The 19,344-nt window shown below is 41.3% G+C and overlaps 2 protein-coding genes across 2 annotated transcripts; both read left to right on the top strand.

Moving 5' to 3' along the window:
* Positions 1-1,555: 1,555 nt before the first annotated feature.
* LOC104921163 (fascin) lies at positions 1,556-10,355 on the top strand. Its single transcript, XM_010733619.3, has 5 exons — positions 1,556-4,165; positions 6,568-6,724; positions 6,831-6,952; positions 7,192-7,362; positions 8,942-10,355. The coding sequence occupies exons 1-5, from the start codon at positions 3,340-3,342 to the stop codon at positions 9,145-9,147; spliced, it is 1,482 nt and encodes a 493-aa protein (XP_010731921.3). The 5' UTR covers positions 1,556-3,339; the 3' UTR covers positions 9,148-10,355.
* Positions 10,356-17,006: 6,651 nt separating this feature from the next.
* On the top strand, positions 17,007-18,036 carry LOC104921164 (GTP-binding protein Rhes). Its single transcript, XM_010733620.3, has one exon. The coding sequence runs from the start codon at positions 17,155-17,157 to the stop codon at positions 17,839-17,841; it is 687 nt and encodes a 228-aa protein (XP_010731922.3). The 5' UTR covers positions 17,007-17,154; the 3' UTR covers positions 17,842-18,036.
* The last annotated feature ends 1,308 nt before the right edge of the window (positions 18,037-19,344 follow it).

A 19,344-nucleotide genomic window follows, 5' to 3' on the forward strand; every position in this document is an offset into this window, starting at 1 on the left:
AGCAATTCAGTTCTTATTTTGCCCTTCACACAACAACAACAATAAGAAAAATACACAACAACAATAAAATAAAGTGAGAATATACAATTTTAATAATAACAATAAAGCTTAATATAGTCAGCACCTGACTTGGTGCTCTGTGCCTCACAGCTACAAGTGACAGTGACGTATTAAATTTAGAGGAATGCTGATGTTAAATAAAATTGTGTTAAAGTGTTTTGAAGGACAATTACAGTCTAGTTTACATATATACAACATGTGTTTTTACTGTTGTCTGTTTTGTTGCTGGATTGTCTCGCAGCAATGTGGAGATCGTTAGATTTGCCCTGCAGATCAGGCGCGTTCAGGGTCCTTTTACATTTATAAATACGGTATTTGTTGTTTCAGTTGTCGCTTACTGCCATGGCACCCAGCTGCTGTAAGCTTTTACACTTCTCTTCACTCACAGCCAGAGGGCGCTGCTGCTGCTGCTGCTTCAGTGATCAACATTTTTCACCGTTTTCTGACACTTTATGGACCAAGCAACCATCAAATTCATTGAGATAATTAATCAACAGGTTAATCGATACAAAATACATACAGAACATGGCATGACAGAAAAGATGTCGGAGTAGAGCTTAAAAGGGCTCATCATCATGGAAGTATCTGAAAACCCACAAAATTAAGCACTATGTGGTTTAAACATACAGAGATATCAACATTTCATCATTATTTAAGAAGTGAGAGGCATGATTGTGATAATCCAATTTATTATTTATGATCATTTGTGATATATTTGTTCATCTTTGGTTTGAGACGTTGGGTAAAGTATAGGTGATATATCATATATATTATATCAATATACTAATTACTTGTTGCTTTAGCTTGTCATCTCATGTTCGATGACCTTTAGTTGTTTTGCCACTATACTCACTATAGGTAGGCCTATATGCAAGAATAGCACCCCCACTTTGTCCTTTTTCATATATTTCATCCTCAGTCACAGTCTGCTGGGTCACGTAACACAGAATACTGATTTAGCTGTTGCTGGACTGGACAGATTATTATTCAAGAATGCATATCAGATTCATTTATATTCATTTACCTTCTGCTGATGAACTCTAACGATTCAAGGCAGGAGAGGAGCTCCTGTGTATTCTTTCAATGTGCTCCACTGTTTAACAGAGATGGAGATGACGCGCAAATAAAATATGTAGTAATGTTATGTTCTTACTTTGAGGTAATGATGCAATTATATATTCACTGCATAAATGCCTATATTTGTTTTTGTCGAGCTGTCCACACATCCACATATGAATTTGTGTTTTGAGACACTGAGCGTACAATCCTATTGATGAGGAGATTCACAAAGGGGCAACACCTAGTCATTTATTTTAACTACTTCTTTCGTCCTTGTCAGGTTTAAAGTCACTGATCTTTCTAATTATTACATTTTCCTCCGGATGTTCTGTGGACAGTACCGTCCATAGAACATCCAGAGGACAATGTACTAAAGTGCTCAGCTACACATACATAAGAAATAAATAAAATAAAAGTAAAAACTTTTTTATTGACATTGTAGGTCATAAAACAAAGTGATGTTCGGCGCCTCTCAGTAAGAGCATACTAATACACAGATATTCAATTATAATCATCAATTATTCAAGTCTATAGGACATCATAGACCTTTTTCACAGCAGTCATTTTGACATGAAGCAGTAGGGTCAACTCAGGTGTTACCAATGATACAAATTAAGGTTCAGTTCCATTTATTGCAGCAGAGACTTTCCAGGGAAAAACAACCTGTTTCGGCCTGAGGCAACTGTTCAGAAAGACAAACGGTTAAAACGTACCATGGTCTGAATGTTTGTAGTTTTTAATTGATGTGTGACTTAAATGATCACTGACTAAGATTTGGTTGATTGACACACACACACACACACACACATTTCATGGGCTTTTCCAAACATTTCATTTGCATAAATATTGAAAACTTGAAGAAAACGTTCATGCAAACTTATGCAAATTAGCTTGAACTCATGAACCTTTAGGAGGAAAACAGGAGAAAAGTGTGTCATGTTTCCTCAAATTATGTTCAACGGTTATTCTGGTTTTTACTGAGGTGTTCTGACCGTCTAGAGAACACAAAAAGTCATTTTTACTAGCTGTTAAACACTCCACTCATGCAGATAGCTTTGTAAAAGACAAATAATCAGATAGATGAAGGCAGGAAAAGAAACAGAACAGTTCATGGGGCTATGTATTACTTTGCTAATATTATTGTATTAGGTGTGAGGTAAAGATAAGCATACAGTTGGTAGCACTCCGTCCAGTATAAATAGGTGGATGTGCAGACAGGATTCATGACAGAGCCCAGGGGAGAAGGAGGAGGAAGGAGAAGGCAGGCCTGAACAGACCAGTGGAAACAGGTGAAATCACAAAGTCAGGAAATAAGTGAAGCTGATAACGGAAAGACACACTAACACTGTGGATATCTGCGTCCAAAAAACACTTCTCATTCCCTGATCTGCTGCAGATTCACAATTCTTCACCACGTCATGATGTGTTCATTTCACACACTGTAAGACAAAGAGAGAAAGACGGGGGCAGGGAGAGGACGACAGACATGTCACCAGGAGGAATTAAAGGCCAGAGGAGAGAGAAAGAGTTAGACAGGGACGGCCATTTCTTCCAGTTCATCCAAAAAGACATTGGACAAGACAAGTTGGAAGCACACTATGTCCTGTATGTATACACACAAACGTTTAATTGCAACCAGGGTGGCATGCCAGGATAGAAACACCCACAGACAAAAGTAAAAGTGAACAGACATACAGTACTTTTGGCCTAAACCCAGCAAACACATCAAAACAAACAGTGTTCTGTCAGTTGGTGAATGGCTCAATCCATGTGGAAGTGAGGCTGAGCAGATCTCAATTAGACGAGGGGAGAGCGAAGGGGGTGAAGATATGAATGTGAAGTAAGTCAGTTATTAGTAATGGTTTGGATGACACTATAGGCTCTAGTGTGTGTGTGTGTGTGTGTGTGTGTGTTGGTTGAACAGGGGCGGGGTGGTTTTGACAAAACTGCAGTAATCTCCCTCCAGCTCGCTCCTCTTCATGTATCTGGGGCGTGTACAGCCGTTATAAAACCAAACTCCCAGTCCTGCAACTCCTGCAGCTCCGGTCTGGATTTGCAGTCAGGGGACACTCATCATCATCAGTCAAAGCAGCTCTCCCTCCCTCTCTCTCTCTCTCTGACCCTCCCTCAGACTCCCCCACATCCTCTCTCCCTCTCTGTCCGTCTCTCTAAAACAAGCTCAGCATCTCGTTTCTTTCCTCTTCTTGTCACACGGTAATCATGTCCGCAAACGGCGCAGACGGGGACCTGCTGCAGATCCCTCTGGGGCTCATCAACAGCGCCGGGAAGTATCTGACGGCGGAGACTTTCGGCTTTAAAATCAACGCCTCGGCCAGCAGCCTGAAGAAGAAGCAGACCTGGACCTTGGAGCAGACAGGAGAGGACGGCAGCGCCGTGTTCCTCCTCTCCCACCTGGGCCGCTACCTCGCCACGGACAAAGACGGCAACGTTACCGCGGACAGCGAGACGCGCGGCCGGGACTGCCGCTTCGTCATCACCGCGCATGAGGACGGGCGGTGGTCTCTGCAGTCCGAGCCTTATGGTCGGTACCTCGGCGGGAGCGAAGACCGGATCACCTGCTTTGCGCAAACTGCTTCACCGGCGGAGAAGTGGAGCGTGCACCTGGCTGTGCATCCGCAGGTCAACCTGTACAGCTTTGCGCGTAAACGCTTCGCCCACCTGAGCGCACAGGGGGAGGAGGTGTCAATAAACCGGGACATCCCGTGGGGTGTCGACTCACTTGTGACACTGGTCTACCGTGACCAGCGCTATCACCTTGAGACCTCTGACAACCGTTTCCTCCGCAATGATGGCACCTTGTCCACAAAAACGGACAAGGACACCGGCTACATGCTGGAGTTCCTGTCCGGAAAAGTGGCATTCCGCGACTGCAACGGCCGCTACCTGGCCCCCGTAGGCCCCACTGGCACAATGAAGTCTGGGAAAAGCACCCGGGTTGGGAAGGATGAACTGTTTGGCCTGGAGCGCAGCCACGCGCAGGTCGTGCTGACTGCAGGCAACGAGAGAAACGTCTCCACGAGGCAAGGTGAGGCTCTGCATGGGAAAGAAATCCCATTTCACCGTAGGATGAAGTCACTGAATAACTGGGCACACACCACATGCAGCTGTTGCGTGATTTTTTGGCGTGTGTGTCTGAGAGAGCTGAACAGAGGAGACTCTTGTTACTTCATTTTCTTCACACCATGTGTTTTTCATTATCATGCTCTCACTTTCTCCCCCCATCCTCCCTCCCTCCCTCTTTTTTTTGGGCCAGTGTCTGCCTGGCTTAACATTTTTTTTCCTGCAGTAATTCTACCCCTGCATTGTGGCCTGCTGGTTCAAGCTTCAGTCTGCAGTTATCCATCATTCTTTATCTCAGAATAGACTTGAGAGAATAGACAGAGAATGAGAATGGATTTGTTCAGGAGACAAAAGGAGATAAAATGGAGGAGAGGCAGAGAAACCAGGCTTACAAAGAGAGGAGGTGTGACTCAGGCACTCCTGCCGAATGTGGATCTTTATGCCACATGAAACCGCTTTGTCTTCTCAGTCTGTGCAGCCGTGCACGTGGAACTTATCATGTAGTATCAGTTTATCCATGAAGTCAGTAAGCTTTAATGCAAGCAGAAATGTATGTGTGTGTGTGTTTGTGTGTGTGCATTCCAGCAGAGATACCTTGTGAAAAATGAGGTCATTTCAGTGAGTTGTGACCTTGTTTTTCACCAAAGTTAGAGAGGTAACCCACATGCAGTAGACGCATGTGGACAGTGCTGAACATGCATTCAAAGTTGTTTTTTAAAGCATGCACAAGCGGTTTTGTTTGCCAGCAGCTCAGCTGTGAAAATTTTTGTGTCAGCCTCTTAATGAAGAGCAAACGTCTCCTTTCATGTCACTGAAACAAGTAAAGTTTCAAGTCTTTCCAGATGCACGCTTTCCGGTAACCGATTTTTCTTTCAAAGCTGCACAAATGAGTAGTTTTTATATTAGAAATGGGCCAAATGACCTATAATGCAAAAGTTGAACCTATAACTGTCATCAAAATCTGCAGTCCCCTCAGTCCTATGGAGTGTTTTAGCACCTTGTTTTGGTTTTATATCCTTGCAACTTTACTGTTTTTGTTCAATCTCACCATTTTCATCAGCATCATCTCCAAATGTGACAAGCTAGTGAACAAAGTGGAGCATGTAGCTGCTAAAAGAGACAGATATCTCCCTCAGGAGTTGGTGCAGACCAAATGAGAGCTTAAAGCGATAGTTATGGTTGTTTTGAAATGGGGTTGTAAGAGGTACTTATCCATAGTAAGTGTGTTACCTACAGTAAATGGCTGTCTGCATGTGCCTGGTTTGGAGAAACAGACTGCTGTGGACTGAAACTATAGCAGTTATTGCTCTCTCCAAATCCACCATTGTAATTTTACCTCTCAGAACATGTGAGCTGATGGTCTACCACTGTCTTGAACCGCCACTGTCTGCAACCAATGTTTTGATTGGAACTGTACTTCTTGGCGTAGTGCATTAATTTCAGCAGGGTAGTGTCGTCTCAATTTGAATATGGCCATTGTGCATTACCGCTTCTTTTTCTTTGACCAACCGAGTGGATCATTAGTGCCAACAGTTTACCACCAAAACATAAATATAAAACCTATGTACAGCTTACTATTCTATATTGCAGTATTCATTGCAATGGCTTCAGCTCCAGCAGCTGGTGGTCCCTCCCTACATAGCCAAAAAGCATAGCCAAAAATGGTGACCACTGAAGGCGAGATGTTTCCAGTCCTCCAGACTCACCGTTATGACCATTATGAGTTCACCATATGGGTACTCACAGCACACTGCATTTTTCCATAATCATTGATGTTGACATTGACAGTGTGAACGCATTTATGTACTCAAAATAGTCTGTATGTACACAAATTGAGACACAGCGCTCGTCTTTTATTGCATAGGCTTCATAACTTTATCTTTCACAATTTTACTAGGCTGACACTTGAGTCTTTCATTCAAGTCTTCAGGGAGTCAAGTTCTCATTCTGGGACTTGAAGTTTGGCAGTATGTGTCTTTTGAATTCAAGTCTCATCCTACAGTTTGGAGATTCACCATGGCAGGGACAGAGATGTTAATTTGTCCACAGTGTACTCAGTTTATTTGTATAATTGTCACTTATTTGAAAAAGATGTTTTTGCTGTTCTGCTGTCATTTTTACCAGCACTTCTTTTGCTGCTTACTTGGTCCCTTTCAGGAATGGCACGTCTCCTGCGTGGGTGCGATATTACAACAAACCCATGTAGCCACATCTTAATAGTAGGGCGCAGAGAGTTCAGGATGGTCTGTCCCTTTAAGAGTCTACCCGGGGGAACTTCATGAATTAGAGGGTAGAAGAGTTTCAGACTAGAAGGAAAAACCACCAGAGACAAATGAAAACTGACAGCAGACTGCCCCACTTTTTTAGGCATGGACCTGTCGGCCAATCAGAGCGAGGAAGGGGACCAGGAAGTCTTCCAGATGGAGATGAGCCGTGAAGACAGGAAGTGTGCCTTCAGAACCTCGGCTGGAAAATACTGGACTCTGACAGCAAGTGGAGGATTGCAGTCCACTGCCTCCACCAAGTAACCACACACACACACATATACACTGCTTCATATTGAATATCACACAAACTTCAGTTCATACATCCTCCAGTCTGCTCACTGAGTTTGTTAATGTGTGTCACAGGTCTGCCAACACTTTGTTTGAACTGGAGTGGCGTGATGGTCGCGTGTGTGTGCGTGCAGCTAATGGCAAATATGTGATCGCTAAGAAGAACGGCCAGCTCGCTGCAACTGTTGACAATGCAGGTCAGTGTTGTTTCTGAACCGCGGTTGGGAAAGTACCTAAATACAAAAATGCTTTTGATCATTTTAAACTCAAGTGTGAGAAACAGATCTGAACTGTGTCAGAAGACCAGGTTTCCCAAAAGCATCGTCAGGTTTAGATAATCTTACTAACCTTGATGGGCTATGATTATCTAAGCTTCACCCTTTTCGGTAACAAGGCCCAGATGTGTATGACACAACCCTAATCAACTTCTCTTCAGGGGAGGCTGAACAGTTCTTGATGAAGCTGATCAACCGTCCAATCATCGTCCTTCGTGGGGAGCATGGTTTCATCGGGGCTCGTAAGGCCGGAATAGCGACCCTGGACTCAAACCGAGCATCATATGATGTTTTCCAGCTGGAGTTTAACAATGGAGCGTACTCCCTGAAGGGTAGGCAAACATTCAATGGGTTTACAGAACTATTCTTCCGTTCACGACAGCTGGTTAAATTAGATAATAGGTGAAAATAGCATGTTTTAGCATACTTTAGTTTTTGGATTGTAGAAACGTACAACAGTTTGCCATGGTGGCTTTTTTTGATGCTTGAACACTTGCAAGGCTAAAGTCCGAAATGTTTAAAGTCATACACTGTGGAGCTTTTTCCCTACTGCCCACTTGAGGGCAGCAAAAACAAGCTGTAAACACAACATTAACATATTATATTTCCATATAAAATTATTATGGCAAATGTCACAACAGCACAACACATCCTGAAAATATAAAGCAGTTTTCATTTGGAGTCATGTTTGTTGCTGCCTGATTTCTCAGGGAAATATCTACATCTTTAGCTGCTAAATGTTCCAACTAGTTGTTAATTGTAGCTGTCTGTTGGCACATGGCAGGTAGCATATAGTGAGTTTATTTAAGGTTTTGTGCGACACAACACCAATAGATTGGCGAGACTGAACCATAACAGCAAAATTTCTGGCTGCAAATCAGCTGAAAGACTCTTTGTAGAGTTGACAGAAACCTCCGTCGGGTCAGCTGAAAGACTCTTTGTAGAGTTGACAGAAACCTCCGTCGGGTGTTAACCCTGTGTGGGTTTGTCAACAGGGTGTTGATTAGTGCAGCTTTAAACTAAAATAAGAGAGATAACTTTATTTATATAGCATACATACAAAGTGCTTTTCAGAGCAATGGATGTGACAAAAGATAACACACAGGTTAAGACGAAGAAAAGTAAAACCGTAACAAACAAACACAACAAAATCAAAGTCATAGGACAAAGGAAATTAAATTGATTTCTTAAAGTTTCCACAAGCTATATGTGCATATATATAGGATGTGTTTGTCTAAACAATCCCACCAAAAACTGGTGCAGTCTAAGATCTGCTTTCAGTCTATTCATCAGCGTGTTTTTTTTATTTTTTATCTGACTTAAGTCAATGTATTTTTGTGCTTTCCAGCCAGTCAAAAGCTCATATCAGGACACAATACAGATATTATTATGTGCCTTCCAACCCAACACAGTGAACATGTAGTTACCCTTTTTCTTTCTTTATTACTTCAGTGGTTTGTCAATAGTACAACTAACTTGCTGTTTGGAGACATCTCAGATTTGAGAATTAGAGATGTTATGCAGAGGATGATGTGAATCTTTAATGCAAGAAGATTCACATCATCCTCTGCATAACGTCTCTGTCTGTAGAGTTCTTACTACAGCCTGGCTGAGAGAAAATCAATATTTATACCATCTAATGGTCATAACATTATGGCTATGTGGCTCATCAACTGTCAGTCATCTGAAACCTTTTATCAATCCAATCAGCACACCTACTTAGGGCTGAACCATACATCAAAATGAACTTTCCTCTATATGTAGCATTCATATTATTTATATTTTATATTACATAACTGAGTGACTTTGAACACAGTGAGCATCCACTTGATTATTTAACCCATCACTTCACCCAGCACGATGTGCGTTGTGTGTGAGTGAGGCTTCATTAAGTGTGTGTTGTTTGTCCAGACTCCCAGGGGAAGTATTGGTGTGTTGGAGACGACACGGCCGTGGTGTGCAGCAGCTCCCCGCCTGCTCAGTTCCTGTTTGAGTTCTGTGACCTGAACAAGATGGCCATTTTTGCTCTGGGGGGGAAGTACCTTAAAGGAGACCATGCTGGAGGGCTCAAGGCCAGCGCTGACTCCCTGGATAGCGCCACCCTCTGGGAATACTAAGAAATCACAGCCAGACTCCTCCCCTGTCTGACACATTGCTTCAAACTATTGATAGATAAAGTAGGTAGCTGGGTTTTGTTTTTTGTTTTTTTTTTGCATATGTGTGTGTGCCTGTGTGTGTGCGTGTGTGTGTAATTGTGATTTTGTCTGGATGGATGTGTGGTGGAAATCGAAGCTGATAACTGGAAGTCACCAAAGCACTACAGGTGTTTTTTTTATTATTATTATTTTCTTTCTCAATCATTTCTCTCTTCTTACTGGGCTTTTTACTGAAGATTTGGGATTACAATGACTTGTGTTGTTTAATGAATGAATAATAGTGTGGTTTGCACATTGTCGGTTTCACTTCCAGTCAAATTTACACAAGCTGTTACCTGATAAACATCAGGATGATTACTGTTATTAGTGGTGCCTATCTGTGTTAACTACTGGTGTAAACGAGCATGTAGAGTGCTATAACACATAACTTACAATATCTAACCTTCTTCTAAATGTCCCGCTGGCTCTATTGCGCTGCTTTCATCTCATGCTCTCTGCCTAACACACACAAATGGATGGTGATTTACATGTTTCTGCTGTAAATATAGCTTTCTTTGTCACTAAATGCTACAAAAACATAGTAAGCATTGAAACTTTACATGCAAATGCGTGCCAAGGCTGTGAAGAAAGAAATGGGATGAGGCAATATAACACGTTCTTCGCTTGTAGGCTTCTTACTGCACCTCCCTAGTTTTCCTTTCTCACTCTTAGATGTGCAGGCTGACAGAATCTGTATATAGACAGACACATAGACAAAAAGTTGTTTTTCCTTTTGAGGCTATAATTCACTCAGTTCTTTCTGGATCCTCAGATTAGTGTAACAAACGAAAGGACGAGTGAAAGGAGCTTTCTTAATATGATCATCCTTACTGTTAAAGGAGTGGTGGGTACAAGGCGAAAAACCTTCAAATGCACATAAATGCATACAGATATGCAGTCATAGATGCACACATTCCAACTAAATCTGCACAATAATGTAGTGTCCAACTGCAAAGAAGTTAAAAGCACATGTTTGTTGTAAAGAAATGTCTGCCTTACATCGGGTGCTGCTGCTGGTGTGTAAACACAAAGGAGTCTGTTGTTGTGGCTGTGCCTTCCATAGAGCATTTCAGTCTTTTTCATGTTCTTACATTTGAACTGGACAGAGTAAAAAAAAGAAAAAAAAGAAAGGAAAAACCCCAATAAAGTTTTCCCTCTAAACAGTGGATCTTCTCCTTGATTTTTTATTTTTATTTTTCATTATTTCTTCAAGGTTACTTAGTTTTCTTAGACCTATTTTGGGCGGCTGCTCAGAGAAGCTGTGGTGGTAGAGTGGGTCATCCACTAATCAGAAGATTGGTGGTTCCATTGCAAAGTGTCCTTGGGCAAGACACTGAACCCCAAATCGCTCCAAAGGCTGTGCCATCGGCATATTCTGCCAAAGAAATATTTCTGATATAACTATTATCCTGAGTAACATTTTGTTTAAGCCATGCTGGTGGCGTGGCTCGAGGTATGACAGTGTCAGTCAAGTTTGATCTAGAGACTGAGACATCTTGTCTCGGGGGACTGGCACAGAACAGATATCTGTGGTGCATACAGTTCCCTTCCTGTGCCTCACTCCTTTTTGCTCTCTGCTTCAACGAGTTGAGCAAATCTCAGTTAGAAATTTGGTCAACTCGACTATGTTGAAAAGAGAACCAAGAGGTTAGCTAGCTTTACTAATTTACATCTAATTTACACTTTGCTAAAATGTTATCTTCAAAATGTGGTCGTCTTTTAAACATTGATGGACTAGCGCATGGCATATCCAAGTACAGGAAAGGAGAAAGATGACCACGGTTCTGATTTGTTCAGCTGAGAGGCAAAGTCCCTCCCCTTCCGGTGAACCACCATCAATAGTGTGAGACACAAAACTTTTTGATCTGTGCCATGAATTACACGAATTTATTTGTCAATGTAAAAGATGATGCTGCAGGTCAAGAAAGTTGTTCAACTGTTGAAGTATAAGCCTGAAAAAATGCATAATTAGCAAGACTACACACTCCTGCTGGTCTCCACCAGTGGTTAAACCTATGTGACACAGATACAGAGAATGACTTTTTAGTGCAGCATCTCCTTTCTAAACCGTCTCTGCTACCATCTCTTTTTTTTCTCTGAAATAAGCCAGGATAAGGGACTTTGCATCTCTATTGGAGCACAGGGTGAAAAGGGGCGGGACATTTTGTCATGTGATCTAAAATGTGACCCACTACCTGTGCCACCAGCAGGTCTCACATATATTTACACTTTGAGTTTAATGCTAATTGACAGTAACAGTACTAACCTAAACTGAGATGAACATGGTAAACATCAGTGTGTTACCTGTGTCATTGTGAGCATGTTAGTATGCTGACATAAGCATTCAGCTCAAAGTAAAGCCTCACAGAGCTGCTAGCTTGGCTCTTGTTTGTAATTTGGTTGAACAGGTACTTAAAAGCCCAGAAAACAGAGGCTCGATTGTGCACAATGTGTGATCAGCTGCTGAGGGCCAGAAATCTTCCTGTCACCTTGACAACACATCTGATCTGAAACAGCTGGAGTCAAGAGAAAAAGTACCAGATAATTTTTCTTGTCATTAAATCCAATTAAAAGATCAAACCCAACAATGACTCGATGCTATGAAGTATTATCTGTGTGACTAGAGCTTAATCGCCTATTTGTCATAGAGCTCCATTGTGCTCCAAAAACCACACTATTGCATTGGGTGTCATGTTCCTTCCCTTTATACCTAAATAGAAAATGAGCGTCCTGGTCTCAATTTAGTGACTTGAAACATTTTATCCAACACGGCAACCATCTTGTCCTGATTAAAAAAAAATCCATTGTCATGACTTTTGCAAATGCTGTTGTGTGTGGGAGAAGGAAGAAAGCGCCTGCATCATGTCCCCTCGAGATTTCACTGAGCCAAAAGAGAAAGGAAGGCAAGGGTAGAGGGAGGTAACCTACTCTACTTTCTCTGTCCTCCCGCAGAGGAAACTCAGCACTCCTCTTCTTAAACGGAAAAAAAAACACACACAGTCATCGCTCAACTTTACATGTGTATTTTGACACATAATCACAACAAACATCCTTCATTCTCCTCTGCCTCCTGCCTGTGTGTTGCCATGGTAACAAGTAATGGCAAAGGATGGCGCTCGAAGAGGACGAATGTAACAGACACACATACGTCAATAATCTTAATAAACCATGAAACAGTCAGTCATAGAGGAGTTTAAACCTGCGCAGACATGCGAGAGTGCCTAAATGAATTGGAGCTTCCACTATGCTCACACTAATGCAATAGTACTCCTGTTCCCATGTCTTTTCAGTCAAGTCTGTGTTTGTGTGCTGTGTGTGCAAAACCCATCATCTGTAAGTGAAAACACATGGGAGTGTCTAGCCAAATCTCCCTGCCAGAAAAAAGCTAATATGGCACTGGAGTGGAGGAGGGGAAGAATAATAAGCAGTGGAGCGACAAAGCAGGGAATAAATAAGATGGAAGATGAAAAGAGAAGGTGTGCAGCTGAGTCTCTGACAGGTTACTCAAACATATTCACTCTGCTTAGAATTTGCCATCCAGTAAAAAACATATATGAAACTCTACAGCTCTACACTCTACACGCTACAATTCTTCAATGCACCACCAGTGTCAGAGTGAAAATAAAACGTAAATGTCGTAATTATGGACAGCTGTACACATGCATTTGTTATGATTATATTATTTATGATGAAACAACAAAGCAAGGTGACAACTTTGTTAACAGCCAAACATACTACTAGTAAGTTCAACAAGCACTGGCTCCGCGTCCCGTCAGCATTTATCTGAAAACCTCCTCTTCCCAGTGGTCCAAAATGGCCGTGGTACAAACACCAACACTCCCCGCTCCCAGTCTGAGTTAACATTAGCTAACAGCAGCTATAGTTTGCAGCAGTTTACTTTCTTGTCTACCGGAAACTCGCCGTAAATCAGAGAAGAAAGAGTTGATGTAGAGCAGCCAGAGAACATCGGAGAGAAAACAGAAACATATTCTCAATTGTTTTGAATTTTGAGCGTGTTACGTACTTCTCGTGGGAGATCGTACCTGGAGCACAAAGTTACATAGTGCAGAAACAGATGTACAGGGCACAGAGTGGGATTACACATCAATGTAGCATTGTAGCCTGAATTTAAATCTGTTATTTTATGATACAAAAGTTACACAATGTTGCTTTAACATGCAGATGTTTAGCAGCTATAAGCCTAATGTCTACCATGATCACCATCTAAGTTACAATTTAGTATGCTAATATTTTCTAATTGTAGGTATTTCATCAATAACCAACGTATTGGACAAATGTTGTGCTGGTAGCGCTGGTTAAAAGTTCAAGAGGCTCAGCAATGTTAGCTCGTCCTGAGGGGAACACAAATGTCTGTATACAATTTCATGGTAATCTATCCAACATTTTTTACATTTCACTCCACAAACGTCAACCTCTTGGTGGCTCAAGAAGGAAAGTCAGGGTGGTCCCACCGACCAACCAGCATTTCCATCTCTAGAGTCAAGTAACATGGCCCATAAATAAATATTTAATAATATTTGATACTTTAATGCTCAGAATATAAGTGGTTGAAAGATTTCTTTTTTCAAATTACCATTTCAAAGCCCAAGTATGAATTTTTATGACCACAGCAGCGTGGTTACTATTGTTATGAGACAGTAACTCATTCATATTAAATATGTCGAGCATGACAACTTTCTTTGTTTTTGTGAGTTACAGGGTCGTACTTGTTATACTGCTATCTCTACAAGTATGACATATTTCTACAACTGTACCACCAGAATGCTTGATGATGATGTTATCCTGGTGAGTCTACTGCTGCCATCTAGTGTTCATAATGTGAAGGTGATTTTGATTTGATTTCACTGTGTGCACTATATGCACAAAAGTATATTTATACTTTTTATTGTTTATTCTTCTGTTTCAACATGACAAAGCAGAGTCCATGAAGAAATAGTTTGTTGTGGAAGAACTTCCACAGAGCCCTGACCTCAACTCCCTCCAACATATTTGGGATAAACTTGACCGTAAGCCAGGCTTTATCACCCAACCTCAGTAATAAGATAAGATAAGATGAGATTTATTGCTTCTTAGGCTTAATGGGAGCAAATCAGCTTTCAAAATCTTGTGTAAAGCCTCAAATCTGCAGGGTAGATTCTGATATATCGGCATACTTTTGGGATAAGATATTCAATCATTGTGGGTGCATTGTTAACACAGACATTGTTTTATACTTACATGTAATAGTTGTCACTCCTGACAGTACTTTTGAGAATTCATCAATAACCTAGTTTAAAAAAAAAAAAAAGTTGGCACGCTTTGTAAAATGTAAATAGAAACCAGTCTGGACTGCAGGCAGGCCAATCCAACACCCGGACTCTTTTACTTCAATAGGTGCTGAATGTGATTTGGCATTATGTTGCTGAGATAAGCAGGGCCGTCCCTGAAAAAGACTTGGCAGCATATGTTGCACCAAAGCCTGTATACATCGTTCAGCATTAATGCTGCCTTCACAAATGTGCAGGTTACTCATACTATGTGCACTAATGCACCCCCATACCATCACAGATGCTGGCTTTTGAACTGTGCACTGATAACAAGTTGGATAGTCGCCCTCGTCAGACCACAAGACCGTTTTCTTCACCTCAGTCCATCTTAAATGAGCTCGGGCCAACAGAGGGCAGCGGTGCTTTCAACTTTGTGGATGCAGTGAGGGCCCAAAGGTCACAGACATCCAATACTGGTTTTCATCCTTGTCTTTTGCATACAGAGATTCCTTCTGATTCTCTGGTATTATGAACTGCAAGCAATTCAATCCACAGATTCTTCTTCTTGTGCAGTTTGAGAAACATTATTCTTAAATTGTTGCACTATTTTCCAGCACATTGAGAAACATTATTCTTAAATTGTTGCACTATTTTCCAGCACAGTTTTTTACAGAGTAAGGAACCACTCTTCATCTTTACTTCAGAAAGCCTCTCTGGGATGATCTTTTTAGACCCAATTACAATGCCGGTTAACCTCATTTATTGTACTTTTTCAGTCTTTTGCTGCCACTGTCCCAACATGTTGCTGGTATCAAATTGAAAATGGGCATATCATTTATAAAAAATGCAAAAAGCATTTGATGGCTTGTCTTTGTGCTATTTACAATTAAATATGAGGTTTAATGTTTTCACATGTTTGCACATCATCACATTTTGTTTCTGTTTACATTTCACACAATGAAATGGGGCTGTATACAGAAGCAGCTGCATGTGCATGCAAGTGGTTGCTTTCTAAAAAATACTGCAGTTCATGACAGAAGATATGTCTTCTTAAACACGAAACAGGAAACCTGACAGCTGTTGTAACCAGTGGCTCAGATTTCTCACCGGGTTTGTTCTTTTTTTAATTCATTTGTTCATGACTTATTTGCTCCCTTATATTAAACAGGAAACCCTGACCTTCTTCAAGGGTAAAGATAAGAGATAGAACAAACTAATGCACACACCCAAATGCACGCACACACAAAAATTATCACAGTATCTATTTGTCCACCGATAGCCACGTCCAGCCAGATAGTGTGAGTCAGCAAGAGACAGAAAGGGGGAGTTTTGTTCTCTATCTAATGACAAAACCGTATCGATGTCCTCATACAAATCAGACTTCCAAATCCTACTCTTACTACCCATCTGTTGTGCTGTTTGACTTGACCACACCACTAAGTGCTTCTGAAGAAAGACATAGGTGTGGTCCATTCAGGCGAATTAAATTATCAAGATTTCATTCAGCTTACCCCTGTGTGATTAAAATTCAGGCTAGAGTTAAAACTCCATTATACTTTAACTTAATCCCAGTGTTTCTGATAGCAGCAAGCCTGCAGCATATGTGTATACAATGTGTACATGCGTTTGTGTATATACTGTCTGAATAATAACATTAGAATGAACAAACCTTTCATGACTCATACCTGGTTGTAAATATGACTACGCATGTCTGTATCTTGGTTGTGTGTCTATGAATGACCCTCTCTTTATGACTTCCAGAGAAACACAAAAGCAACACAAGCATAAAACCAATAAGTGAAATAAGCCAAAACAAACCGTGGTCACCAAGCGTATGAATGGCATTTTAGGTCAGCTTGTGAGGGTGAATTTGATTGTTGACACATGTTGAGGTCGGATAATATGAAGCAGGTTCACCATGGGTGAGAATGACATAGACAGTAGATCAGTAGATGGTGTGCTGTAAATAAATATATTATGTTTACTCAAGTAGTCCTACTGTACTCTTTTGTACTTTCTTAACTGTTCATAAATCATAGACATTGTCATTTATTGGATTCAAGGAAAGGATAATAGCACATCGTATAGTCAATGCTTTAGCTTCTAATTTACTTTATTTATGTTATTTATACTCCTCTGTCAGCTGTTTAGCCAAATTATGTTGTTGTATTGTGTTCATGTTCATGTTTCAATGTTGTAATCCTGCCTCTTTGGCCAGTCCTCTCATGAAAAAGAGATTTTAAATTAAAGTTTCTTTGCAGATTAAGGTTACATGAAGTTTCATCATAAATACCTTTTAGATTAAATTACCCAACAGAAATACAGCCTAGGTAGAATTAGCTCATTAGAATTGTCAGTGCAATAATAAACAACATTTTGTGGAATAGGATTATAAAAATATACATAAACAAGTGTTTATGTGAGTCTAACAAACCAGTAAAAAATACATTAAATTATGTTTCCATGCTGCCAGATGTCAGAGTGTTGATCTGCTTTATTATTTGAACTCTGCCTCACCTCATGCGAGACATAGAGACAAAGAGAGGGATCTTATTGGTGGAGAGCAGCGGTGACCAGCCTATAAATACCCATTAAAGCTTAAAGCGCAGACCAGAGCCACTGTAGGCACCGGAGGGTACAGGTGTCAGTCCGCTGCCAGTAGATGCATTTACCTGGACTCAGACAGTATCACACCAGATCAGATCAGACCAGTATGTCTCTGTCAGGACGTCCCAACACGGTCCGGCTGGTGTTCCTTGGTGCAGCCGGGGTCGGTAAGAGCTCGCTCATCCACCGTTTCCTCCACAACCGCTTCGAGCACAAATACACGCGCACAGTGGAGGAGCTTCACGTGCTGGAGTACGACACTGCGGGGTCTGGGAAGATGCGTCTGGAGATCCTGGACACGAGCGGGAGCTACCCCTTCCCGGCCATGCGGGAGCTCTGCATCCGACACAGTGACGCATTCGCCCTCGTGTACGCGGTGGACGACCCCGGGTCCCTCGAGGAGGTGCGACGGCTCCGCGACGAGATCCTGGAGCTGCGGGGCTGTAAGGGCGCCCCCATCACCGTGGTTGGCAGCAAGGCAGACCTGACCGAGACCGAGGGTCGTGTGCTGCTGACTGCAAATGTCATGGCCACGGTGGAGGGTGAGTGGGACGCCAACTTCGTGGAGGCGTCCGCGCGCACCGGTGCCAACACGGTGGGAGTGTTTCGCGCGCTGCTGCAACAGGTGAACCTGCCGCACCGGCTGAGCCCCGCGGTGTGGAGGCGCAGCAACACCATGCCCAGACCAGCTGTGAAGAAAAGACCACCACTGAAGAAGAACAACAGCTGTGTCCTGTCATAGAAACATTTTCTCTGTTTGACGATGGGCTCTGCAGCTGGACTGCGCGTGTTCAGGTGTTGCTGGTCATCACAGTACTTACCTGTACTAAGTCCTACTAAGTTGGACGGAAGATCACCCTGTGAACTTATATATGGGATGCACTTTATACATTTTTTTTAAATCCCGTGTCAATAAAATATTTTTGTGATTTTTTTGTCTGCTGCTTCATAAATTTCCAAACAAAACCACCTTCACTCAGCCTTAAAAACTTTAACTGCTTTATCCCTGAGGTTGTTAGTATTTAGATAGACCTGTTATGATCGATATTTTATTAAAATCACACATCATAAATACACAAGTAAAAGTCCTTGCAGTATTGCAATATGTCACATGTATGACAGAGAAAGAAGAGATTATTATCATGGATACTTTATTGTGTAGCTGATTTAGGCTTTTCAATACATCTATACCATTGCATCATATATTATATAGGCCTGCTGATCACATGTAAAACCTTGATCTTAACTTTATCTAGTGGAGAAATTACAACACTTGCCTCTTAAATGTACTACAGAAGTATAAGGTTAAATAAAATAAATAATATAAGATGGACTTTATTAATCCCACACTGGGGAAATGCACTTGTCACAGCAGCTTGTATACACAAGGTTGATAAGAAATGAGTTAGAAATATGTATAGAAAAAGTGAGGAAGTCATGCTAGTGTTAAAGAGTCTGACAGCTGTTGGAATGAAGGACCTGTGGTAGAGCTCCTTCTTACATGGTGGGAGTAGCAGTCTGCTGAAGGAGCTGTTAAAGGCTTCCACAGTCTCATTCGGGAGGTGAGAGGAGTTGTTCATGATGGATGTAAACATCCTCCTTTCCCCCACATCCTCTATGGAGTCACCACAGTGTCATAGAAAGGTTTTAACAGAGTCCTGCACACTCCAAAGGACCTCAGTCTTCTCAGTAAGTGGAAACAATTTTGGTCCCTGGTTGTCTGACTACTGTTGAGGTGTATGTGGGATTAATAAAGTCTATCTTATCTTATTTATTTTATTTAACCTTATACTTCTGAGTACATTTCAGAGGCAAGTGTAATTTCTCCACTATAAAGTTAAGATCAAGGTTTTACATGTGATCAGCAGGCCTAAAATATATGATGCAATGATATTATGAGAAAAGCCTAAACCAGCTACACAATAAAGTATCCATGATAATAATCTCTTTCTTTCTCTGTCTATTATATGTGACATATTGCAATACTGCAAGGACTTTTATTTTGTATTTAGATGTGTGATTTTAATAAAATATCATCATAACAGGTCTATCTAAATATACAACAACCTCAGGGATAAAGCAGTTAAGTTTTTAGAGGTGGGTGAAGGTGGTTTTGTTTGGAAATTTAAATGAGCAGCAGACAAAAAAATCACAAAAATTTTTATTGACACGGGATTTAAAAAAAAAGTATAAAGTGCATCCCATATATAAGTTCACAAAACCGTACTGATCAAAAAAAAAAAAA

The sequence above is a fragment of the Larimichthys crocea genome, chromosome X (genome assembly GCF_000972845.2).
Source record: "Larimichthys crocea isolate SSNF chromosome X, L_crocea_2.0, whole genome shotgun sequence".
NCBI classification, from domain to species: Eukaryota; Metazoa; Chordata; class Actinopteri; family Sciaenidae; genus Larimichthys; species Larimichthys crocea.

What these genes read in the sequence shown, in the direction of transcription:
- LOC104921164 (XM_010733620.3), top strand. Translation starts at nt 17,155, where the DNA reads ATGCATTTACCTGGACTCAGACAGTATCACACCAGATCAGATCAGACC.
- LOC104921163 (XM_010733619.3), top strand. Translation starts at nt 3,340, where the DNA reads ATGTCCGCAAACGGCGCAGACGGGGACCTGCTGCAGATCCCTCTGGGG. An exon ending in AAACGTCTCCACGAGGCAAG is followed by an intron (nt 4,166 to 6,567) that starts GTGAGGCTCTGC and finishes CCACTTTTTTAG; the next exon opens with GCATGGACCTGTCGGCCAAT. An exon ending in TGCAACTGTTGACAATGCAG is followed by an intron (nt 6,953 to 7,191) that starts GTCAGTGTTGTT and finishes ACTTCTCTTCAG; the next exon opens with GGGAGGCTGAACAGTTCTTG.